At 41.7% G+C, this 27,254-nt stretch overlaps 1 protein-coding gene across 1 annotated transcript; it reads left to right on the forward strand.

Moving 5' to 3' along the window:
- The first annotated feature begins 2,767 nt into the window (after window positions 1-2,767).
- LOC143288397 (phosphatidylinositol transfer protein alpha isoform-like) lies at window positions 2,768-25,356 on the forward strand. The gene is made up of 9 exons (XM_076596817.1): window positions 2,768-2,827; window positions 7,474-7,504; window positions 10,605-10,792; window positions 12,931-13,030; window positions 16,335-16,496; window positions 18,908-19,021; window positions 20,231-20,326; window positions 23,426-23,548; window positions 25,284-25,356. The coding sequence occupies exons 1-9, from the start codon at window positions 2,778-2,780 to the stop codon at window positions 25,329-25,331; spliced, it is 912 nt and encodes a 303-aa protein (XP_076452932.1). The 5' UTR covers window positions 2,768-2,777; the 3' UTR covers window positions 25,332-25,356.
- The last annotated feature ends 1,898 nt before the right edge of the window (window positions 25,357-27,254 follow it).

Genomic DNA, 27,254 nt, shown 5'->3' on the forward strand with positions numbered 1-27,254 from the left:
TTACACCGATCATTTGACATGTGCACACAGCAGCAAAGACAGAAGAAATGTGCAAACACAAATTAGTTTTCATTCAAGACTGGCATTAACAAATGCGATTGATATTTACGTGGTATCAATCTGTTTTGAATTACAATATTTTAAGGACACTATGAAATTCATCACCAGTTCAGTTCCCATTGATTATTATTACACTCCTTGCAAATCCTGTTGTATTTTTCACCTTCTCTTCTTCCTGTTTCAATCTGCAATGAAATTGGAAGTTGAGAGATATATTTTTTCTTGACAAGAGTTAAGTTTGATGCTCCTGAAAATGTGTGTGTGTGTGTGTGTGTGTGTGTGTGTGTGTGTGTGTGTGTGTGTGTGTGTGTGTGTGTGTGTGTGTGACAAGAGTTAAGCTTGATGCTCCTAAAAATGTGTGTGTGTATCACGGTGTGTGTGTGTGTGTGTGCGTGCGCGCGCGCGCGTGTGTCACGGTGTGTGTGTGTGTTGAGTGAATGATAAATCCAAGTCCATTTTCCATAAAGAAGTGGAAGAAGCATTAAAAAAAAAATCTGTTTGGGTTTAACATTTTAACCTTTGAAACTGATTTGTGCTTGGGGTTGGGTGGTGGTTTTAAAAAAAACAACTCACTGGGACTAATGCTCATGCTGGTGATAGCATTCCTCCAAAATGGGAGGTTACTGTGCAAAGCAGCAAACGACAGCTGTTTCATTGCTCTTTCTTTTTCATTCATCATTCAATGAGCCCATGGTACGGTGTGTGTGTCCAGTTTTCTGTCTTGGGATTTACTGTCGAGAGTTATATGTGTGTATATATCATGTGTGTGTGTGTGTGTGTGTGTGTGTGTGTGTGTGTGTGTGTACATGATTATATGTAGTTACATGTTTATATATACAATCTATCTATCTATATACATGTACATATATGTATATTTTCTTTTGAAACAGAGAGAGAGACATACCCCCTCAGCCCCTTCCTGCATTTCCATTTCGTTCGTGAAGATTTCAGGTCTCAGCGGGAATCACTGACGGGCGCACTGAACAGCCGATAAGTTCAATTAAAGCACTGGACTTTCAATCTGAGGGTCCTGTGTTTGAATCCTGGTCAGTCGCCACTGATGTCATGGCGCCTGGTGAATAAAGGGTGGAGATTTTTCTGATTTCTCAGGTCACTAACAGATGTGCAGACCTGTTAGTGTTTGAACCCCCTCATTTATTTGCTTATTTATCATCATTGTTGTCTTATTTATTTATTATTATTATTTTTTAATTATTATTATTACTACTACTACTACCTTTTTCTATATTATAATTATTATTTATTTATTTATGTAAGCTTATCTATTATTTATTCACCTTTTTTTTCAAGGCCTGACTAAGCGCGTTGGGTTACGCTGCTGGTCAGACATCTGCTTGGCAGATGTGGTGTAGCGTATATGGATTTGTCCGAACGCAGTGACGCCTCCTTGAGCTACTGATACTGAAACTGAAACTGCATGCAGGAGATCAAATACACACATTAAAAGACAATTCAAGACAAGACAAGACAAGACAAAACAAGATCCCGTAATCCATGTCAGCGTTCGTTGCCGGGTCATGGAAACAAGAACATACCCAGCATGCACCCCACCCCATCAATAGCAGGAGTCAGTAGATTCTAAGACAGAAAGGGGAGAGTGAAGCTGGCTCATCTCAGAGAGAGACAGAAGCAGACAGGCAGAGACAGACTGGAGAGGTGCGAGCAGGACAGGTCAGAGGTTATGTTGAAAGGAGAGTAGATGATATCCTGTTTGAAGTGATAAAGATTTCCTGCATGCGTGCGAGCGCTCGCACACACACACACACACACACACACACACACACACACACACACACACACACACACACACACACACACACACACACACACACACGCATACACGCACACACACACGCACACACACACACACGCACACACACACACACACACACACACACACACACAAACTCTCTCTCTCTCTCTCTCACACACACACACACACACACACACACACACACACACACACACACCGTCCCTCACACCCACCCACCGCGCACACAAGGTTCCAGAAAAACTGAAAAAAACAACAACAACAACAACAAAAAACCCTCCCCCTACTCTCTCCAAACTGAGTCACGATAGATGGTATTTAGTTTTTGTACTCTCCACTCTCCACTAAATATTGAGTGGGTGTTCTGGATGCTGGTCATTTTGGGGGACATGATAAACTTAGGTTCTGCGTGTGCGGTATGCGCTTAGCGCATGTAAAGGAACCCACAAAAGGAACAACAGGGTTTCTCTGGCAACTGAATAATCTGTATGAAATTCACTTTGATAGTAAAACAAATACACTTGAAGATACAAAAAAAAGAAAAAAAAAAAGAAAGAAAAAGTATTCATGACCACCACCACCACCACCCACCACCACCCACATTAACATTTACATTTGGATAAAACTATGGATAATTAACACTTTTATGACCCCCACCCACCCCCCTCCACCTCCCTCCCCCTCAATAAAAGAAAAAGAAAAAGAAAGTTTTTTTTTCTGTACACGGGTAATGTATCAATTCAAAATATAGATATGTTATAAATAAATATATCATTTAGTTTCCAGCCGGAAGATTGTTGTAAGCTGTGGTTCATTTTGTGCAGTTTATGTTGGTTTCCGTAGTTTTTGTCAGATTTTGATCGGTTCCGGTATGTCGAAATACCACCCGGCTTGTGGTGCAGACGAAATCCGTAGGCAAGGAAACATGGCATCTGCCTTGATTAAACCGTCAAATGCAGGACAAATTTGGGAGTAGTAAGTATCGTTTGAATATAATTTTACTTTCCTTGTCTTTATTGTCTTGATTTTCCCATAGAAGTGGAAGTGAATGTGAAAAGTTCAGATCGGTGATATTCAACAGATTGATACTTCTCATCGACTCATCGTCATCCATTTCTTCACATCATAGTCGTCTTGCTGTGCTGGCTTAAAAAACAACTCAGGATCTTGTCATTTATTTTCCCGAGACATTACATCATCGTCAGATCTTTATTGAATGGAGACCTTTTTTTGACAAATGATAAATTATGGAATAATCATAGGCATGTACACGTCCTTGGCCAGTCACGTTCAATACGATTGATCCCCACAAAATCAATAGCCAAGCACGTTTGAACCATGGAACTGAAACCAGTCTTATTATGTTTTTGTCTTGTTTTTGTTTTTTTGTTTTTTTTAATCGAAAATAAGTAAAGAATAATAGCAGCCAACTTTGTCTTCTTTGTTAATTGAGTGGGACAGTTGCATAATTATTAGGATGGATTGAATTACAACTGTTATTGTTCCTAATAATTCTTTCCAGAGTCTGTGTAAGTGCTTGTGCATATATGATTTGTGTGTGTGTGTGTGTGTGTGTGTGTGTGTGTGTGTGTGTGTGTGTGCTTTTTAGTTAAAATGAAGTAATTGATTTTTGAAACTTTTTGATAAAACTAAAAGCAAACATTTACAGTTATTACACAGAACAGAAAGTAAATTGTCTGTTCTTATATATATATTTTTTTCATCCCCAGTTTTAAAGGTCTATAGATTTCACAAACTCAGAAAGGATCAGAACAAATGAAAGAAAAACTGAAATGTAACGCTGGAGTTATAATTGTAAAGAAACAATGACTGTGTTGTGTGTAACAATGACTGTGTTGTGTGTTCATTTCTGTTCAGTATAGAGATCAGTGGCACAAACTTCTCATAGAGTTGAAAAGATTTTCTTCTAGTTCTACCATTATGATGATGGGCTTTGGTACTTGATCACTGAACACATTTATATATATATATATATATATATATATATATATATATATATATATATAAGACTTTGTTTCGGCTCTGTGTTATGAAAGTAGAATTTTATTTATATAGCTTGGCTAAGGAGAACTCTCTTACCATACATGTGCAAAGTGCACACTGCATATAGGATCAGGATCACTGATCTCAGATCTCAAGAAAAGCACCAAAACTACCACTCAAGGTCAAGTGAAGGAAAGCGTCAAATAGAAATACATATATAAGTTCACGAAAAATCCAGACCCATTAAAAAAAAATCAAACCCAAGACTGTCACTTCATAGTTCATTATTAGATTATGATTTATAAAGTCAGATTTCTTGTCTCTTTTTTTTTTTTTTTTTTTTTGTCAGAGTTAGTGCTGAATAATGGTCAGTGTGCGATGGGTTTAAATGGGGAGACTGGGACCACACGGCCAAGTGTTATCTATCGTGGAAGTGTCTTTGGGTGTGTTGCTCAAATTTCCTGACCAACACTGTTAATGTCTACATCTCTTGGGCATGGTTCATGCTGGGATATGAGTGTGAAAGGAAGCATGGAGTACAGCCTTGTCAAGTAGTCCCAAACCTAATGGACCTCTGTTAGTCTACAGCAACATTGTCATCATAACTCTCCTACTTCCTCATCATTAATAATGAATAAAGTCTCAAATTCTGTGGCTTTCCATGCCCTGCAGTTTGGACCCCCTGCACTTCCACACTAGGATGAGTCCTGTCAAGGTCTTCATTGTCTGCAGATTCATGGGGGAGTGTCATTGTGGGGATGTGGTGGCAGTCTTCACACTCTGGGGAGAATGCACCTCCCTCATGACTAAGGTGTCAATGTCAGTAGGAGTGCTTAGTAGGTGGTGTCGTACGTATGTTCAATCAGAACAGGACACTAAATGAACACTGCTGAAATGACTCAGCAGCATTGCAGGGTCTCCTGTGGTGTGTGGCCTTCTGGCAACCAAATATTGATAATTCCCTGGTGGATGGCTGATGCTGTGAGACTGTGACAGATGAATGTGGGTGTGGCTGTGTGTATGGGACTGGGAAAGAGCAGTATGGGGAGTGATGCCACTAAAATGGTGCAAATGATGGGACAGCAAAAAAAAAAAAAAAAAAAAAAAAAAAAAAAAAAAAAAAAAAGAGAGAGAGAAAGAGAAATAAATAAGTTCCCTTGATTATGGCATGTATTGGTCATTGGGGGCAGCTGCCTTTTAACTATGAAAGAAGATCTGCAGACATGTCCCAAACCTTCTTGTCTTGTATGCTTGACATTTAATATTTACTTGAAGAAATGACTGGTGACAGGGTGGAGTGTATGAAAGACTCTTGTTACTTTAAAACTGGGAAAGAAGGGGTCTGAAATTCCTCGGCTTACACATGCCAGACACATCTTCATAGTTATTCCAGTCAGTTAATAGATTTGTGATGAAGATGTTCCTGCAACAGTACAAGAGTTGGTTGGCTTTTTTTTTCTTTCAACTTATGTAACAGCTTATTGCACCTTGACCTTATTAACTGCAATGTTGGCTGTTGTTTGTTTGTTTGTTTGTTTTTAAAATAGATATGTGTCTCTAGTCAATACATTAGTCTCTAGATCACAAGTTCATGGAAAAAGGTCGGTTTTAAACTCTAGGCATCAGACATGGTCCAAATGAAAAATGCCAGAATCATGCCATGATAAATTTCAGTTACATACATACAGATACTAGGCATCTTTCTTAAAGTTTGTCTTGAAAGAATGATGGATCCATTTCTTTGAGCATCTTAGATTGATAACTGGAATCTTGTGATCTGATATTCTGCAGGTTGAAACAGGCAACATGGTGCTAAACTGTTTTTATAATTTCTTGCTGTCGGTACAAATCATGAAAGAACACTGCAGTTAAGCGCAGGGTAATTTAATGTGAGATACATGCTGTTGTTTTATTCAGTTGAGTTAATGTCTATCCCTCTCTCATTTCACACTTTATTATTTTGTATGATTATTAGTGGACCTGGAACAATTTTTTTTTTAGTGGTTTCTGCTCCTCGGTAAAGTGACAAAAACCGTGAACAGATCACATAAAGTGTTGATACAGAGATTTTGAAAAACTGGTTGTAGTGTTAGAAGTTGAGGTGTATTGAAGAATATGGATTATATAGCTTAGGAGGGGAGGAGGCGGCGGCAGCAGCAGCTGTGATGCGTGGACAGATGAAGGTCTCCCGTGTTGTCCTTCTATAGTCACAAGTGTGACAGCTGGGGTGGCCAACTGTGTGCATGAGTCACAGAACACACACACACACACACACCATACACACACATACAGAGAAGCATGCAGTCACACACACACACACACACACACACACACACACACACACACACACACACACACACACAGTCCCCACACACTCCTTTTCTCACACACACACACACACACAGACACCCACACCAACCCCCCCCCCCCCCACCCCACCCCCCCACACACACACGTTTTTTTAGTTAACATCAGGTTGACACCGGCCACAGTTTCCATTGATTACTTAATCAATAGTGTCCAAGGTATCCTGATATTAACAGGTTTCTGTCTGATATTTAACTTGTCACCAGCCGTTCAGGTGATGAACGTTACTTGTCAGTAATGCCACAAGTGCTGGTACAAAAATTTCACATAGGGATTTTGACTCACACACGTGAACAAAATTTGCCAGTAATCACCGCATCTCAGTTGTCTGTATGTCTTGTTGTCTGTCGATCATTATGTCTGTCACAGTGTATGAATATTTGAATTAATAATAATAATGGATACTTATATAGCACACTATCCAGAAATCTTCTGTAGGTGCTTTACAAAAACGCTTTCGTTAACATAAAACATTATATCTATGTTACATACACACACCAAAATGTGACCACACACACACACACACACACACACACACACACACACACACACACTGCATACACACATTTTAACATACATGTGTATCTAACAGCTACCCTAACACATACGCACACATAGGCAGGCACAAAATGACATAAACACACGCACACACAATACACATTCATATACATGCATGTAGTTATGTACACATACATATGTATACACACATAGTCAAGCACAGCTAATAAAAAGGAAGTGGACCTGCCACAATTGAACTTATTGCTGAGGGAGAAGGTGAGTTTTGAGACGAGATTTAAAAGATGCGAGGGAATCAGAATGATGGAGGTTATCAGGGAGCTTGTTCCACGTCTTTGGCGATTGAAAAGAAAACGATCTGTATCATTGTCATTGTGTTTGTCTCAGTACACACTCACATCCATGGTAAACTTCACCGTTGGCATGTTCTGGTCAATTGCAAGTGGTATAGAAACCAACTTTAGTATGAATAAGACCATTCCATTCATTGCTTTTTGTGATGATGTGGTAAGCAGGTGAGGTCGAAGGTCAAGTTCTTTATTTGGCAAAAGTTCAGTATCTGCATCCAGCTTTCATCAAAATTTGAAACGTGTATATGCGCTCAAACACATGTATGCATGCATGCACGCACCCACCCACATACATTGTACACACGCATCTATACACGTCGGGATGCATGCACGCTCATACGCTCACTGATTGATTGATGAGTTTTAATTTTGTTTATGTTGCAGTCGCATCTGCTTGCCTATGAGTGTGGAGGAGGTGAGATTTGTGCTTTTCTTTTTCTTTAATCTTTTTTCCCCCGTCCTTTGTCTTTTTGTCATCTGTTTTCTGCCATTCGATCCAGTCAGCTGTCTATGTCGATGAGTTTACATATATGACAATTCTGTATGCAGTGCAATATTTTTTTTTGTGTAAAACTTTTCGCGGTGAATTAAGAGCGAACACTTAGCGCATGATTTCCTGGGCTTCGTTTGTCTTGTTCAGCATTTGCACGTGGAGATCAACCATTGAGATCTTCTTCTTCTTCATTTGTGGGCTGCAATTCCCACATGCACTTGTATGCACACAAGTGGGTTTTATGTGTATGATGGTTTTTACCCTGCCATGTAGGCAGTCATACTCTGTTTTCAGGGCAGTGCATGCTGGTCATGTTCTTGTTTCCATAACCCACAGAATGCTAACATAGATTGCAGGATCTTTAATGTGCGTATTTGATCTGCTTGCGAATATGTACGAAGCGGGTTCAGGCACAAGCAGGTCTGCACATCATTATGTCGACCATGGAGATTGTAAAAAATCTCCACCCTTTACCCACCAGGCGCTGTTACAGAGATTTGAACCCAGTACCCTTTAGTCATCTGTTGTGCCTGTCAACCCTTGAGATGAAATGGGTCGTGACTGGTCTTCTGGGGGGGATTTCAACAGGCCCATGAAGGTTTGTCTTGTTGGGTGGTGGGTGTCATTGTCAGCCACATAGCACATCCCTCAGACCCCTGAGGTCCCTGCGCTGAGTCGTGGAGAACACGTTCCTTCCTGTGTGGTGTTGCTCTGCTTCTCCACATGGGCACGGAGGGGGGATGACGTGGAATGCAGCGCAGAAGGGGCAGTGCATGATGTGAGCTGTTTGGGTTTGTTGTGTCCTGTCCGGTCCGCAGGGAAGGCGCCACGGCAGAATAAGTTTGGCGTTGGGACTTCTGGTCCAGTGTTCACCGGTGATCAGGGTTCGAGGCCCACCTTTCAGCATGGTGTTTGTGTCCATTTATTTATTCCCTTGATGTTTGTATTTATGTATTGTTGTACAATACCTTATGGTCTTAATGTGTGTGTGTGTGTGTGTGTGTGTGTGTGTGTGTGTGTGTGTGTGTGTGTGTGTGTGTGTGTGTTTGTGTGTGTGTGTGTGCGCGTGCGTTTTTAGTAATCTATACCCTTTTTTTGTTGGATGTTTTCATTTGTTAATATTGTTGTGCAATACCCTATTGTCTTAACTGTTAACATGACTATGTGTGTGGGGAGGTTAGTATATCGTCAGCTATTGGGAATTCTTATTTGACTAGTTTTAATCTCTTCTTATGTTGCGCATGATTTTATGCTAGTGTTTACAATGAGCCTGTGATTGCACAACTTAATTTCCATGTGGATTAATAAAGTGTTTCTGATTTGATTTGATTTGATTTGAAGGCGGAAGTTGCAGCCCTTAACAGAATCGTAAAAACTGCCACCAAGATCACCAGGGCTGATCCACCTTCTCTAGAAGACATATATTATAAGCGGCAACTCAAAAAAGCAAAATCAGTCAGCCAGGACGAATCACATCCAGCTTTTGAGATTTTCGAGATGCTCCCCTCTGGTCGATGGTATAGAAGTATAAGGACGAGAACCAATCGCTTCGCCAATAGCTTTTTCCCCAAAGCAGTCAATGCCCTTTCTCTCGAACAAATCCAGTGTGATAAATAGAATTGTGCAATCAACAACCATCCACATGTAATATGCTGCTTCTGTTCAAACGTGTGTGTGTGTGTGTGTGTGTGTGAGTGCATGCGTGTGTGTGTGTGTGTGTGTGTGTGTGTGTGTGTGTGTGCGCAGTGCGTGCATGTGTGAGTATGCACAAGTTTTTATATTGATGATATGCACTTCTATGTATCTTAATTTCTACTGTATCTGTGTTTGTGTATGATTTTCGTTTTATGTTCGTACCTTGTTATGTACTATCCCCCTCCCCCCCACCCCCACCCCCCCATCCCAATATTCCTTGTGACCCTGGTACACTTGGTAAGAAAGGCGTATTCTGTTCTATTCTATTCTATTCTTGGGGGGAGAAAGGCAATGTACTCTGATTTTCCTCACTCCACCCAAGTTACGAATGGGTATATGACTTTGGATAGGGAAGGTAATGAAAGGCAGAAGGAGAGGATCAGGTCCCGCGCCTTCCCATGCCGAGCTGTGGGCACGACACAGTGGGTATGAGTTCAAATCCTCGATAGCTGTAAAAGGCTGTGGGACTGTTAACTCTCTCCATACGAACGGCGAAAGAGACGACGTTAACAGCGTTTCACCCCAACTACCATCATCAAAATATTCGTATGGAGAGAGTTAACTGTTCTGCCACCTTTCTCATGCAACAAAGCAATTGGTAAAAACATGGACAGCAGCAAAAAAAACAAAACAACAACAACAACAACAAAAACAAAAAATCAAAAAGAAAAAAAAGAAGAAAAACAAGAACAGTGACAAGAAAAAATGGCGATATTGCTTTTTTTTTTCTTTTTCTTTTCTTTTTTTTTTTTTTTTTTAATAATTAACATGAATACAATAAGGGCATTATAAATTAAATTACACATATTATGAAATGAAAAGTGGTAATACATCAAAATAAAGAAGCTGGTCTTTCACATTTCGCTTTGCGAAACAAGGCACCAAATACAAAAACAGGAAAGTGCATTCAATAAGAACACACATTTTTGCAACCCCCCCGCACCCCCCCCCCCCCCAAAAAAACAAAAAACCCCACAACTATTCTTCAACCCTTTACTGGCACACTTTACATGTCAGTCGCTATTATTTATTAGGGCGGAGGGGGTGCAGGGAAAGAGAATCTGTTCTTGTGTATTATTTAAAGCATAAACACACACACACACACACACACACACACACACACACACACACACACACACACAAAAAAACCCCAAAAAACCACTTACACATACAATATTTCGCATATTTGATGCAAGAAAGAAAAGTTTGGATATTGCTATTTGTTATTGCTCATCTTTTGTTTATTCATTTATTCATGTGTTTTTTGTTTTTTCTTTCTTTCTTTCTTGAACATGACCCCATGTATTTTCTGATGACGACTCGGCAGTACCATGTAGGACAGCTGTGGTCTGTGGCGGAGGCCAGCAAGAACGAAACAGGAGGGGGGGAAGGGCTGGAGGTGCTGAAGAACGAGCCTTTCGACGAAGAGAACAACCCGCCCGTGACGCCGCTGGAGGCCAGCGGCAAGGTGTACACAGAGGGCCAGTACACCAAGAAGATCTACCATTTAAAAAGGTAAGAAAAGGTGACGGAAGATTTTTTTTTTTTTTTTTATTTTTTTTTTTACCATTTAAAAAGGTGATGGAAGATTTGGCATTTCAAAAGGTGATGTAACATATACCTTTTTTTTTTTTTAAAGTGATGGAAAATTTACCATTAAAATGCTATCTATATATCTATCTATCTGTGTACCTAGGTACCTATCTTTCTATCTACTTATCTAGATATATATAAGATTTCAGTATATCTCTCTCTGTCTGTGTGTGTTGTGTGTGTGTGTGTGTGTGTGTGTGTGTGTGCATGTACATAAAAGATTTCAAGGTATTATAGTTTTCTTTTTATTATTTGCTGACAAATTTTGAAGTTTGTGTGATAACATGGTGCAGCAAGCATTTATGCAACTTGTTGCTGTACTGAAAACGCAAAATGACTTTCTGAGACAAACTGACTATGACAAGCGATATAAAGATACTTTTCAAATATGTGCCGGTACATTTAATTGTAATGAACTAAATGACATCCTCAAAAAGAGAGACGCTTTCAGTTTTCTTCGTCACAAACATTTTGACACACACTTCTCACAAGAAACACACCCAAAGGAATCTTCTGAAGACTTTATTAGAGCCAGTTGGGGGAATAACCTCTGGTTAACAGGTTCTGATACAAACAAGAATGGTGTCAACATGTTATTCAATAACAGCTGTGAGTATAAATTATACACATTATATAGAGACCCTGGTAGAAGCTTTATCATGGTGGACATTGAATTTTTGCATAAATGTTTTACACTGGTCAGTTCATATTGTCCAAGAAGTGGCGACTGCCCCATTTCTTTGAAAGAGTATTAGAAAAAGCTAATGAAACCTGTAATTATAGGTGCTGGTGATTGGAACTGTGTACTTAACATGTAAAAGATGTAAAAAAATTATTCCAGTATTGTTAGCAGGCCAAGAACTAGGAAGTAAATATTTGATGTAATAATGCTTAACACTGACTTAGTTTATGTGTTCTGGGAGTTAGATGCAGGTCTGGCTGGGCATAGAGAAGGGTGGTGGGTTCCGCTGCTTGCCAGACGTTCGGCTGAGTGGTAAGGCTGTGTAAGCCTGCAGCTTTTGCCCCTTTACTACGAAGTGTGGTTCCTGGTAGAGCTTTCCTGGTGCGAGCTGGTACATAGCTTAAGTCTTTTTGGTGCCGATTGTGAGACCAGTTTTGTCGCAGGCTTGTGAGAAGCAGTCCATTTCTTGCTTGCATTTCCTGTTCTGTGCTGGCATTGAGGGTGCAGTCATCAGCGAAGAAGAAGTCTCCTTTTATCATTGTTAACAGCCTGCAGGCGCCATAGGTTGAATGGCTCACTGTCAGTCCTGTGTCTGATGTGTACATGTAAGAATGTGGATTGGAGCAGTGTGCGCGTGTGTGTGTGTGTGTGTGTGTGTGTGTGTTACACATAGAAAATAACTGATTTAACTCACTCAGTATGGCCAGTCCTCTCTTCTCCTCTACACAGACCCCTCGGATGTCCAGTGGGTGTCTGAATGACCCAACCTTTAGCTTCCGTCATCAGAATTGTGGTATTCTTTGTCAACATTCACGTCTTCAGTATAAGAGCCTTCCGCTTGGAATATTTTGATGATGGTAATTGGGGTGAAACGCTGTTAATGTTGTCTCTTTCGCCATTCGTATGGAGACAGTTAAGTTTTGTTAAAAAAAAGAAAAAAAAAGAAAATAAAAATGATAAATAAAAAGCATAACAATATAACATCTTTCTGATCAAAAACTAACAACCATAACAGCAAACCAACTGTACCATTCAACAAGGATTTGAAAAAGTCATGCATTAGCAATGGACTGCTGAATATTGGAGGTGATTTCAGTTCAGGGATGTGAGACTTTAACATATAGCAAGTTAGTGTGCATGTGTGTATGTGCGCAAGTGTGTGGATATGTGTGTGTGTGTGTATGTGGGCATGCATGTGTTTGTGGATTTGTTTATGTGAGTGTGTGAATTTCACTGTGTGTGTGTTTGTGTGTGTGTGTGTGTGTGTGTGTGTGTCTGAGTGTGTGAATTTTTCAGCAGGACAGAGCTAATTATTCTGTGAGCAACTGTGCCTTTAGGAATGGCCCAATAATTGTACAACTTGGCATCTGTTTTTCAGCAAAGTTCCTACCTTTATAAGACTGCTGGCTCCAAAAGGATCACTAGAAGTTATTGAAGAGGCCTGGAACGCTTACCCTTATTGTCGGACAGTTATTACAGTAAGTACTGTGCAGAGTGTGTTGAGATGTTCAAATTATGTTGAAATTTGATAGCTAGTTTCACTTTTTTGCATTGTTTAAAAAAATCTTCTTTTTTTTCCGATTTATCTTAGAGTGATCGTAGTGTTTTGTCAAAAAACAGCAGTGTCTGAAATCAATTAAAAAAACCAAACAAAAAAACTATGCATGTATTAAGAATGGGGAAAAAGGTAAACTGGTCTAAGACTATTCACGCTTCCACCTGAATCATGACCATTGTCTGGAAGCATTTTTGAGAAGAATGCAGGGTTACAACCGTACAGGAAAAGGTCTTCCATACCAGATTCACCCATTATTATCATTATTGATGTTATTGATACTTTATATGGTGCCTGTCTTAACTCACTCCAGATGAACAGTATTCTCCCTTGCTTTCCCCTGCAGACGACCCATTTGTTAAGGTTAGGAAAAAAATCACAAACAATACAAATCACAAAGTAACTGAATGAAACTCACTGTACTCGACTCACTGACCAGCCCTCAGAAGCTGAGTCACTGTCAGTACCTTCTTGCTGGTAGCTTTCTTCACTGCAGATACTTCATTCAACGTCTTCATCATCCTCGTCAGTGTCGAAACCTTCAGTTTGAAGTATTTCAATCACTTCAGGAGCAGTAAAAAGCGGCTGTCGTGATCTAGTTTGCTCCAAAAATTTCCACTTGTATCGCCTGCGATGCCGTTTTCGATACACATGCAGATTAGCTTGTCATGTGGGGTACCAAGGTCAACGGCTGGCATGTATATTTATGGAACCTCACGAAGAAACTTTCCATTCGACCCATGACACGTTCACAGTGCCTGGTGTATCTGCGATTTTTATGCTACCCCATGAGGAAAATGTGGGAAAAAAATTTAAATTGCTGAAACCTCTATAGCGTTCCATCGTCTGGAGTGAGTTAAGTCAGAGACCAAACTCTAAGTATTTTACAGAGTCATTTGTACGACTGGTTGCCTACCTGGGTAGAGCTGACTCAGAACTGCCTTTGGTGTGTCATCCAGTCTGACTTCAGTAAAATACACACAGACAAATGTATATTACAGTAGATTTTTTTTTTTTTTTTTAACAGAATTTTGCCAGGGACAACCTCTTTGTTGCTGTGGGTTCTTTTACATGCACAAAGTGCATGCTGTACATGAGACCTCAGTTTACAGTCTCATCCAAGTGACTAGCATCCAGACCACTACTCAAGGTCCAATATGGCAGGGGAGAAAATTCTTGCAACTGTGGGATTTGATCCTGCACCCACGGATTCTCAGATTCTCTTGCTTTCTAGGTGGACGCATTACCACTAGAGCACCACACCACGCTCAAGGCCTGCTCAGCACGTTAGGTTTACACAATGGTTAGACATCTGCTGTTTAATTTTTTTTATAAATTTTTTTACAGCAGATGTGGTATAACGATATATGGATATTTCTACATGCTCTGACACCACCTAGAAACTGAAACTGAAACCATGGTTTGGGATACTGTCATCATTCAATACCGCAGGATGCCCTGGCGCCATGTACAGGGCATCCTCAGTTCTCTTACTACACAGACAAAATCCTCGTTCACTTCTTACAGTGCAGCAGGCTTAACGGTGTTAAAACATCGGACTTTCAGTCCGAGAGTCCTGGGTTTCAATACCAGGCCGTGGCACCTGGTTACCGATGAAAGATGGAGTTTTTCTTTCCACCTCTCAGGTCAACCAATGCTCAGAGCTGCCAGTGCCTGAAACCCCTTTGCAGAAGTTCAAACAGCGTGTTGAAGATCCTGTAATCCATGTCAGCATTCGGTGGGTTATGGGAACAAACATACCCAGCATGCACACCTCTCTGAAAACGCAGTATGGTTGCCCAGGATAAAAATGGTCATTCAAGTAAAATCACATTTGTGCGTATACAAGTGAACGTGGGTGGGAGTTGCAGCCCACGAAAGCAGAATGATGATAATTAGGAAAAGAAGTGGTGTGGTGGCCTAGAGGTAACGCGTCCGCCTTGGAAGCGAGAGAGAATCTGAGCGCACTGGTTCGAATCACGGCTCAGCCACCAATATTTTCTCCCCCTCCACTAGACCTTGAGTGGTGGTCTGGACGCTAGTCATTCAGATAAGACGATAAACCGAGGTCCTGTGTGCAGCATGCACTTAGCGCACATAAAAGAACCCACGGCAACAAAAAGGTTGTTCCTGGCAAAATTCTGTAGAAAAATCCACTTCGATAGGAAAAACAAATAAAACTGCATGCAGGAAAAAATACAAAAAAAAAAAAAAAGGTGACGCTGTAGTATAGCGACGTGCTCTCCCTGTGGAGACCAGCCTGAATTTCACACAGAGAAATCTGTTGTGATAAAAAGAAATACAAATACAAAGAAGAGTGCACTTAAATCAAGAGGAACGGTTTTGTGGAGTGTTTGGGCTGACCATGATGGATTTTACTCTTGACTGAATTGACACCAGTTCTGACTTCTGTGGAATGACTGTGTGTCTGTGTCTGTGTGCAGAATCACCATTCTTCCATTGTTCTGTCGTCGTTCAGTACAATATCCCTCTTTTTTTTTTTCTCTCACTGTCTCATTATCTTTCTGTCTGTCTTGTATATGAATATGTGTGTATGTGTTCTCTCTCTCTCTCTTCACACACACACACACACACACACACACACACACCAGGGTTCGTCATTAACATTTTTTCACATGAGCGCCTGCGCTCTAGTTTCAGAATTTTGATGAGCGCAAACTGAAAACTAAGAGCGCACACTAAAAACATAGAGCAACAAGTCTCAAACATAAATTCATTTTCTCACCTTTAATTCTTGTTTACATCAATTCCTCTTCGATACTTGAGTCACTTAATCCATTCTCCTCACTCTCACTCTCGTGTGCTCCACTTTTCTACTCTTCAAGTCTGAAGAGCGCTCTTTTGCATAGCCTCCCCTGATTCACTAGGCCTACTTCCGGTTGAACTAACAAAACGTAAACAGACGGCTTTCAAACTTCGGTAAATGCAAAACGATCGCGCGTTTGACTCTTGTTTGTGATGGACAATGGAATAACAATTTAGATACAGTAGTGTATGCTTATGTCTTTTCAAAATCAAGAGCGCAAGCGCTCTGAGTCAAGGAATTTTCCAGAGCGTAATTTGTTTTTTCAGAGCGTTCCGCTCAGCGCTCCCATTAGTGACGAACCCTGCACACACACACACACACACACACACACACACACACACACACACACACCTTCAAACAGTTAAAGCCTCAAAGTGAAAGTCATGAACTATTGTTTCAGAATCCTGACTACATGAAAGAGAACTTCTTCATCATCATCGAGTCCTTCCATGCCCCAGACAGGGGCGAAACGCCTAACATCCACCACTTAAACGACCAAGAACTCAAGAAGAGGGAGGTGGTTCAAATCGACATAGCATACAACAATGAGGACTACAAACATGTGAGTGCATGATGAACCCTCTGTGTGTGTGTGTTTGAGTGTTTGAGTGTGTGTGTGCAGGGGTGGGGGGGGGGGGGGGGGTGGGGCATGTGTGTGTGTGTGATTTTATGAATCTTAGTTTGAGAAAGAAAAGATCAGTGACAGATGGAGATGAGATATTTAGGTGTGTACTTGTGTGTGTGTGTGTGTGTGTGTGTCTGTGTGTTCATGTGTCTGTGTGTACAGATATGTCTGTCTGTCTGTGTCTGTGTGTTTATATGTCACACATACACAAAGAGAAAGACCTGGTGCATTAGCATGTACATATATGGATAGATGAATACGGAGACAGATCAATAGACAGACAGACACAGACAGATGGACAGATATAGATTTATTTAGCTTAGAATAGTAATGTAGGAGAGGGTGTGGGTTTTTTTTAAAAAAAATTTATTTGTTTGTTTAACTTTGTACACTCCTTGACAAAACAGTCTTCAATATGGATATATCCCCATCCTACTCATAGTATACCAAAGGAAATATGGCCAGAACTAAAGAGTGTCTTTGGGTTTCTCCAGATTTCCCCTCTTTTCTGGTCCAGTTGAGAAGTACAGTCTCACTTAAAAAGATTGTATGAGAGTGCAAAAGCTATTTTGTTGTCTGCAGTTTCCAAGATGTTGACCTTTGACCGACAAGCAGTATGCACTGGGATACACCTGATCACTTATGTAGGGAGTATTGTCAGTTGGTGTGTCAGATAAGTGTCCGAGAAACTGCTGAAATTGCTTCTGAAAAGAGGGACGTTCAGGACAGAGGGAAGCGTAACTGGAGATAGGGGGAGGAATACTTCATAGCATTATTTTATCCTTATGCTCAGTTTACATGTTCATCTGTGAGTGTGTGTGTGTGTATGGAAGGGGGTGCTCGTGTGTGTGTGTGCATGTTTGTGTAATGGTGGGTATATATGTATATGCATGGGTGTCCTTGTATGTGTGAATGTGCATTTGCGTGTGAGTGCATGAATATACATGTGTATTTGATGGGTATATGTGTGTATGTGTGAAGGAGAGGGTTCATGTGTGAGTGTGTGTTTGCAAGCTTATGTGCAGCACGCGAGTGCATGCTGGTGTCAAATGTAGGGCTACGATTATAGATTGTGAGACGTAGGGCTATGATCACAGACTGTCAAAGGTAGGGCTACAATCACAGAGTGTCAAACGTAGGGCACAGAGTGCCAAACATAGGGCTACGATTATGGAGTGTCAAATGTAGGGCTACGATGACGGAGTGTCAAATGTAGGGATACAGTCATAGAGTGTCAAATGTAGGGCTACAATCACAGTGTCAAACATAGGTCTACATTTATGGAGTGTCAAATGTAGGGCTACGATGACAGAGTGTCAAATGTAGGGATACGATCATTGAGTGTCAAACGTAGGGCTACAATCACAGTGTCAAACATAGGGCTACAATCACAGAGTGTTAAAGGTAGGGCTACAATCACAGAGTGTCAAAGGTAGGGCTATGACCACAGAGTGTCAAACATAGGGCTAAGATCACAGTGTCAAAGGTAGGGCTAAGATTACAGAGTTTCAAACGTAGGGCTATGATTACAGAGTGTCAAAGGTAGGGCTATGATCACAGAGCATCAAAGGTAGGGCTACAATTACAGAGTGTCAAATGTAGGGCTACAATCACAGAGTGTCAAACGTAGGGCTAAGATTACAGAGTGTCAAATGTAGGGCTATGATCACAGAGTATCAAAGGTAGGGCTACAAATACAGTGTCAAATGTAGGGCTACAATCACAGAGTGTCAAAGTTAGGGCAGCGATCACAGAGTGTCAAAGGTAGGGATACGATCATTGAGTGTCAAACATAGGGCTACAATCACAGAGTGTTAAAGGTAGGGCTATGATCACGTGTCAAATGTAGGGCTACGGTCACAGAGTGTCAAACATAGGACTACGATCACAGAGTGTCAAAGGTAGGGCTACAATCACAGAGTGTCAAACGTAGGGCTACGATCACAGAGTGTCAAATGTAGGGCTACAATCACAGAGTGTCAAACGTAGGGCTATGATCACAGAGTGTCAAATGTAGGGCTACAATCACAGAGTGTCAAACGTAGGGCTACAATCACAGAGTGTCAAACGTAGGGCTATAATCACAGAGTGTCAAATGTAGGGCTACAATCACAGAGTGTCAAACGTAGGGCTACAATCACAGAGTGTCAAACGTAGGGCTATGATCAAAGGTAGGGTTTTGATCATAGAGTGTCAAAGGTAGGGCTACGATTATAGAGTGTCAAACATAGGGCTACGATCATAGAGTGTCAAACGTAGGGCTACGATCATGACCAGAACCAGCACTGGGACTGGGAGAAAGGTAACCAAGCACTGTGTTCCCTCTCTCTCTCTCTGTCTGTGGGCAGGACTACAAACCAGAGTGGGACCCGACCCTGGTGAAGTCAGAGAAGACTGGCCGCGGACCTCTCCCCAAAGGTCAAGCCCAGTCCAAAGGGCAGCAAACGCCGGGGGCCTGGGCGGTCAGTACAGCCGCCTGATTGGTTGATTGTTTGATACGGATACTTATTTTTGTATCGCGTATATCCATTTAGAGACTGAGCTTGAAGTGCTTTATAAACCCTACCTGGGTATTGAGAGCTGCCATTTTTAGGCACTCATCATTTGCTTCCTGTGTCATTCAGTCAGGGTTTAGTCATGCATGTGTGTGTGTGTGTGCGCTCACACACACGCACGTGCATGTGCGCACACACACACACACACGCACGCACGCACGCACGCATGCACGCACGCACATATGTATCCAATGGGGATACTGAGGGCACTTTCGGTTGTCAACAGTGTCCCCACATTGTGGAAAATGTGTATATATTAGAAGAAATTTCATCTTTTCTGTCGCTGTTTTTGTCTTTTGGCTTTTCCCTTGTGCTTTCTTTAATCTCTTCCTTTCCAGTTTTCTGCATTGCTGGCCCAGTCATCTGTATTTCTTCCTCGAAGGTCTTGAAAATTTTTTGATACTTTTTTTTTGTTTTTTTGACTTGATAATTAGGCTTTCTTATAATGTTGTATTCTATTTTGCAGCTAAGAGGTGTGGGTTGTCCCCGCTGGCATCTTTTGCTTTGTGTGTGCCTGTTCTTGTATGTTATTTTGTGTGTCATGTATAGTTATGTTTGTGATTGTAATTATCTTATTTTGTCGTATGTCTTGATGATGCAAAGATATAAAATGACTCAACAACTGCTGCTTCCGTTGCAGCACATGCACACCCACACACAGGCGTACCCGCTCACTCACTCACACACTGACATCAAGATAGTTGTTATAGTTGAATCACGGCTCAGCCGCCGATATTTTCTCTCTTCACTGGACCTTGAGTGGTGGTCTGCACGCTAGTCATTCGGATGAGACGATAAACAGAGTTTCCATGTGCAGCATGCACTTAGCACACGTAAAAGAACCCACGGCAACAAAAGGGTTGTTCCTGGCAAAATTCTGTAGAAAAATCCACTTCGTTAGGAAAAACAAATAAAACTGCACACAGGAAAAAATACATAAAAAAGGGTGGCGCTGTAGTATAGCGATGTGCTCTCCCTGGGGAGAGCAGCCCGAATTTCACACAGAAAAATCTGTTGTGATAAAAGAAATACAAAATACAAAAAAAACAAAAAAAACAAATAAAAAATGTTTTCTTTTTAAATGTATCATGCTTTTCATTGTTTCTTTGGTTGCAGAAAACATGCGAACCAGTGATGTGCTGCTATAAACTGGTGCGCGCTTACTTCAAGTTCTTTGGACTTCAGAACAAAGTGGAAAAATTCATCATGAAGGTATGCTCTGTCCTGCTGTAATATTGTATTGTGATGTAAGAGCCATCGTCAAAAACAGAACCCGCATCCTATGGCTAGGAGATTGGATAGCCGGCTGCGCCTAACAAAAAACTTGTTCAAACTCCCCCCGTGTGGAGTGGTGGCCTAGTGGTAAAGCGTCTGCATAGGAAGATAATCCAAGCGCACGGGTTCTAATCCCACGCTCACCAGTATTTTCCCTCCTCCGCTGGGCCTTCATTGTAGGTCAGAATGCTAGTCAGTCAGATGAGATGATAAATCGAGGTCTCATGTGTGGCATGCACTTTGTGCATGTAAAAGAACCCATGGCAACGAAAGGGTTGTCCCTGGCTAAACTCTGTTAAAAAAAAAAAAAAAAAAAAAAAAAATCCACTTTGATAGGAAAACAAATACACTTGCAGGCAAAAAGAAAGAAAAAAAAAGAAGGAAAAAAAGGTGGAGTTGCACTGTAGCAGGGGAGAGCAGCCTCATTTTCACCTGAGAAATCTGTTCTTACAGTATCAGCATCAGTAGCTCAAGGAGGTGTCACTGCGTTTGGTCAAATTCATATACGCTACACCACATCTGCCAAGCAGATGCCTGACCAGCAGCGTAACCCAACGCGCTTAGTCAGGCCTTGAGAAAAACAAAAACAAAAAAACAATGCTTACAAAAAAAAAAGTTCTTACAAAGTATGATAACCTACAGTACCAATAGCTACTTTCCGTGGGACTGCCACAAGGATCTTTGCTCTCCCATGTGTTTTACAATGTTATAGGAAAGGATCTGCAGAACTGAACAACAATGGACTGGCTCACAGACGGGCTCAATAGCTGAGTGGTTAAAGCGTTGGACTGTCAATCTGAGGGTCCCGGGTTCGAATCACGGTGACGGCGTCTGGTGGGTGAAGGGTGGAGATTTTTACGATCTCCCAGGTCAACATATGTGCAGACCTGCTAGTGCCTGAACCCCCTTCATGTGTATATGCAAGCAGAAGATCAAATACGCACGTTAAAGATCCTGTAATCCATGTCAGCGTTCGGTGGATTATAGAAACAAGAACATACCCAGCATGCACACCCCCGAAAATGGAGTATGGCTGCCTACATGGCAGGGTAAAAAAAAAAAACCGGTCATACACGTAAAAGCCCACTCATGTGCATACGAGTGAACGTGGGAGTTGCAGCCCATGAACGCAGAAGAAGAAGAAGAAGAAGGACTGGCTCATGTGCTTTCCCTGTAAGACAGTAGCCCAGTCTTCAAAACTTTGAAAGATGCTCAAAAAAGAGCTGCAGCTGTCCAGAAACAGTTGAGCAATATCACCCAATAGTGCCAGGACACAGAATCTTCCATCAATCCAGTGAAAACCCAGACAGTGCAGTCCACTCTCAACATTCATCATTCATTCATTTTGCCCAACACTCCTGGTGGAGCATAGGCCATCGACGACCCCTCGCCATCGCACTCTGTTCTGGGCTGTTCTGGCCATTCCAGTCCAGTTGGTCCCTTGCTGCTTCAGCTCTGCCTCGGTATCTCGCCTCCAGCTGTTGCGAGGCCGGCCTCTCTTCCTCTTTCCCTGCAGGTTCCAGGTCAGGGCTTGGCGTGTGATGCTGGACGCTGGCTTCCTGAGGGTGCGTCCGATCCAGCCCCACTTCCTCCGCAGTATCTGCTTGGCCACTGGTTCCTGTCCCGCTCGCTCCCACAGATCTTCGTTTCGGATCTTCTCCTGCCATCGGATCTTGTAGATGCGCCTCAGACAGGTTCCACTCTCAACAACAAAAGGATATGAGCAAGTCATCACCAGGAGTCTTATTCGACAGCATTCCCATCAAGAAAACTGATATAGTCTGTGCTACTTTGGAATACAGTTTGACATGATGCTGAGCTTCAGAAAACATGCTGAAAGCACTGTTCTGAAATGCAAAAAAAAAATGCAGTAAGCGCATGTCAAATTAGCCATTGGCAACAAAAGCTTTGTTTGTCCTTGGTAAATTTCTGAAGAAAAACCCACTCTGATGGTAACAGCAAAAAGCATTAGCAGACAGAAAAAAAAAAGAAAGAAAGAAAATGACTTAGGTGGTGTTGCGTGATCTTATAAATACAAACACGGGAGAGCAGTCCAAAATATCACACACGAATCTGTTATCACGAAAAGTAATACAATGCAATGCAATACTATACAGTGCAATACAATTTAGCACAACACAGAACAATATAGTACATTACAATACAGAACTGAACACTACAATACAATACAATACAATATAGTACAGTGCAATACGACACCACACAACACCACACAAAACAACACAACACAACACAACACTAAAGCTGTCAACCAATGATCTTGCTTTCAAGTCAGCAAAACTGTAAACTGTTCACTGTGTTCAACATAAGCCCCACAGAGGTTCAAGAGAACATGCGCAAAAGCAAGATACCTTCATAGATAAACACCACACCACACCACACCACACCACAAACACAACATAATACAAGACCACATAGCACCAGACCACACCACACACCACATCACACCACACCACACCACACCACACAACACCGCACCGCACCACACAACGCCACACCTCACCACACCACACCACACCACACCACACCACACCACACAACACACTACACACCACCACACAACACCACACAACACACTGCACCACACCGCACCACACACCACACCACACCACACCTTATCGCACCACACCACACCACACCGCACCGCACCAGACCACACACCACCTCACCGCACCACACCACCACCACACCACACCAACACCACACCACACACCACACCACACCACACCACACCACACCACACCATACCACACATTACACACCACCACACCACGCCACACAACACCACACCACACACCGCACTGCACCACACACCACACCTCACCACACCTCACCGCACCACACCACACCACACCGCACCACACCAAACCACACGCCATGCCACGCAGCACCAGACCACACCACATCACACCACAAACAAACCACACCACACCACACCACACCACACAACACAACACACCACAGGCCACAGAATCGAACTCAAAGGCCCATTGTTCCCGTGTGTCTTCTGTGCAGCAAGAAAAACGGCTGTTCACCAACTTTCACCGCCAGGTGTACTGCTGGATGGACCAGTGGCACGGACTGACCATGGAAGACATCAGGCGAATCGAGACTGAAACTAAAAAAGAACTGGATGAGGTGAGAAAAGGATCAGCTGTTTCGATCCCGGATTCAGACTTGATAAAAAGATAATCATGATGAATGATAAAAACAAACAAACAAAAAAAATAATGATAATAATATATTGTAATTATATGGCAACAACTCCCCCCATACAATGGGCTCTAAGCACCTCATATGAAACAACTGAGTCAGACTAATAAAGATGATTATGATTAATAATGGTGACAATAGTAATGATAATGGTAATAATGTATTGCATTTTATATGGCACCAACTCCCCATATAAAAGGCTCTAATCGCCTCAAATGAAACATGTTTTACAATAGTGTATAACAGCATTCAGCAAGCTCATGAAGACATGCAAGAAAGAAAAAAATAACAAAAAACATATATATATATATATTTTTTTTTTAAAGAAATAAACACCAAGCAAACTGCAAATATGAATGCTCACACATACAGAGACGTGCGTGCGCACGTGCACACACACACACACACATGCTCACACACACACACACTCACACACACACACACACACACCACACACACACACACACACACCACACACACACACACAGAGTGCAAACTGTTCTAGAGCCCTCCTGGCCGAGAGAATGGGGATGTAATTTTTTTTTTTTTTTTAAATAAATATTTTATTCGAGTTTAACATTTAATACACACAGATGGACATACAAAACCAAAATCTGAAATCAACAATATTTGCCACCGTGCACCACCTAAACTGCAAATCAGGAAAACGACACAACGCTGTCTTCATACAGAGAAAAAACAAACAAAAAAGTCACATGCACTGTTAAAAACAAGTAAGTAAATGAAAGGAAAAAGAAAATAAATAAAAGAACAAACGTTACATTCGTGGTTGTCTCTACTCCTCCTCGTTGCCTTCAATCATTTTTATGTATGGGTACCATTTTCTAGAAAATGCTATGGACATCATTTCCATCGAGTGTATTTATTTTTGGGGATGTAATTTAGGCAAGACGCTCTCCACTGCACCCAAATTCTAGCCCAAGTAGTCAGGACAGCAGTTGCCTCCTCTGCTGTTCTGATGGTCCTCGTGGGCCACAACTGACTGACTGACTGACTACCACACACCTAATAATGCACACTACCTCCTTAGCAAAGGGGCTGACAGTGCTAACAATTTACTCCAATATGGGGTAAAAAAAAAAAAAATAAAAAATAAAGAATGAGATTACGAAAATGAACACAGTATTGATCAGAGAGGATGGTTACATTTCGTGTGCATTACAAAAAAAAAGAACACAGTATTGATGAGAGAGGATGGTTAGATTTCGTGTGTATTACAAAAAAATAAACACAGTATTGATCAGAGAGGATGGTTACATTTTGTATTACAAAAAATGAACACAGTATTGATCAGAGAGGATGGTTACATTTTGTGTGTATTACAAAAAAAATGAACACAGTATTGATCAGAGAGGATGGTTACATTTCGTGTGTATTACAAAAAATGAACACAGTATTGATCAGAGAGGATGGTTACATTTCGTGTGTATTACAAAAAATGAACACAGTATTGATCAGAGAGGATGGTTGCATTTTGTATTACAAAAAATGATGGTTACATTTCGTGTGTATTACACAAAAAAAATGAACACAGTATTGATCAGAGAGGATGGTTACATTTCGTGTGTATTACAAAAAAAAATGAACACAGTATTGATCAGTAAGGATGGTTACATTTCATTTTCCACCACTTTTTCAGAAACGGGAGCACGGAGAGGTGTGTGGTACCAAAGCCCCAGACAGTTAATTAGTGCCCCCCCCCCCCTCGCCCCCCCCCCCCCCCTCCCCCCCCTGTTGTCGCCATGCATCGCTCTGCCGTGTGTGTGCCTGTGTCGTCGCTGCTGCGGCAAGCTTCATTCAGTGGGAACTGTGCGCACCGATGTTGTCCGCCGCTGACCCCAACAGAGACCTGCTGCATTGTTGGTGTTGTGTTCGCTGCCTTGTGGATGGGGGTGTGGTGATGCTTTGGTTTGGTTTGGAAGCGGCGGTTGTGGGTATAGATAGATTTAGGTTCACAGACTTGCGGTATAAATGCTTATTTGCTGATAACCTTTTCCCCCAATGATTTTTTTTTTTTTTTTTACTTTTTGAAATTTTCTTCAAACAGTCATTCCGAATGCATTTATGCTGTGTGTTGACGGGTTAAAGGATGTGGAGAAAACGATTTGTTTTCCCCCTGTCCATGGGGTTGTAGTGTTGGTGGAGGGGTGTTTCTTTCTGCAGAATTGTCACCGGTTGAGGGGTAAATCACTGCTGTGGGAATTCATTCTTGATGTGCTTTAGGTGTATATGTAGACATATATGTATGTCACAGTCTTGTCACTGGGGTTGTAATGGGTGATGTGTGTTGAAATTCCTTATGCATTGATTTTGCTGCTGAAGTGTGGGTGTGTATCTCGGAACAAGTTTTGCGTGTGTTTGTGTGAGTGATAAAAAATCTGTTTTTTTTTTATTATTGTTTTTTTTTTTCTCACAATGATTTATCATCAACTTACATAAAACAGAAGTGGGCCCATCCCCTAATCTTCAATACAAAGTCTCCTATTTTTTATACACTTTTTAAACTCAGCCCAGGAGTTCATCAGAACCATTTGATGCGTTTGACAGTATGTATAATTATTTGTATTTGTATTTCTTTTTATCAAAACAGATTTCTCTGTGTGAAATTCAGGCTACTCTCCCCAGGGAGAGCGCATCATCATACTACAGCGCCACCCATTTAAAAAATTTTTTTTCCTGCGTGCAGTTTTTTATTTGTTTTTCCTATTTAAGTGGATTTTTTCTACAGAATTTTGCCAGGAACAGCCCTTTTGTTGCCGTGGGTTCTTTTATGTGCTCTAAGTGCATACTGCACACGGGACCTCAGTTTATCGTCTCATCCGAATGACTAGCGTCCAGACCACCACTCAAGATCTAGTGGAGGGGGAGAAAATATCAGCGGCTGAGCCATGATTCGAACCAGTGCGCTCAGATGCTCTCGCTTCCTGAGCGGACGCGTTACCTCTAGGCCATCACTCTATTATTATCTATCATATCAAACTTTACATAAGGTGGTGCCATGGCAGGGTCAGTTAGGAGTTGGGGTAAAAACTAAAAGCCCACTCACATATATACGAGTGAACATGGGAGTTGCAGCCCACGAACGCAGAAGAAGAAGAAAAAGAAGAAGGACTATTGTTCCTGTGTTCACCAGATGTCAGGGTTCTTCTTCTTCTGCGTTCACTCGTATGCACACGAGTGGGCTTTTACGTGTATGACCATTTTTACCCTGCCATGTAGGCAGCATACTCCGTTTTCGGGGGTGTGCATGCTGGGTATGTTCTTGTTTCCATAACCCACCGAACGCTGACATGGATTACAGGATCTTTAACGTGCATATTTGATCTTCTGCTTGCATATACACACGAAGAGGGTTCAGGCACTAGCAGGTCTGCACATATGTTGACCTAGGAGATCGTAAAAATCTCCACCCTTTACCCACCAGGCGCCGTCACCGTGATTCGAACCCGGGACCCTCAGATTGATAGTCCAACGCTTTAACCACTCGGCTATTGCGCCCGTCTTGTCAGGGTTCAAGGTCTGACAACTGCATGGAGTTGTGTCCTTGGGAAAGGCACTTTACTCTCATTTCCCTTAATCCACCCAGTAGTCAGTGGGTATCCTGACTTCG

The sequence above is a fragment of the Babylonia areolata genome, chromosome 12, assembly GCF_041734735.1.
Source record: "Babylonia areolata isolate BAREFJ2019XMU chromosome 12, ASM4173473v1, whole genome shotgun sequence".
Lineage (NCBI taxonomy): Eukaryota > Metazoa > Mollusca > Gastropoda > Neogastropoda > Buccinidae > Babylonia > Babylonia areolata.

What these genes read in the sequence shown, in the direction of transcription:
- LOC143288397 (XM_076596817.1), top strand. Translation starts at nt 2,778, where the DNA reads ATGGCATCTGCCTTGATTAAACCGTCAAATGCAGGACAAATTTGGGAG. An exon ending in GCAGGACAAATTTGGGAGTA is followed by an intron (nt 2,828 to 7,473) that starts GTAAGTATCGTT and finishes TTTATGTTGCAG; the next exon opens with TCGCATCTGCTTGCCTATGA. An exon ending in AAGATCTACCATTTAAAAAG is followed by an intron (nt 10,793 to 12,930) that starts GTAAGAAAAGGT and finishes TCTGTTTTTCAG; the next exon opens with CAAAGTTCCTACCTTTATAA.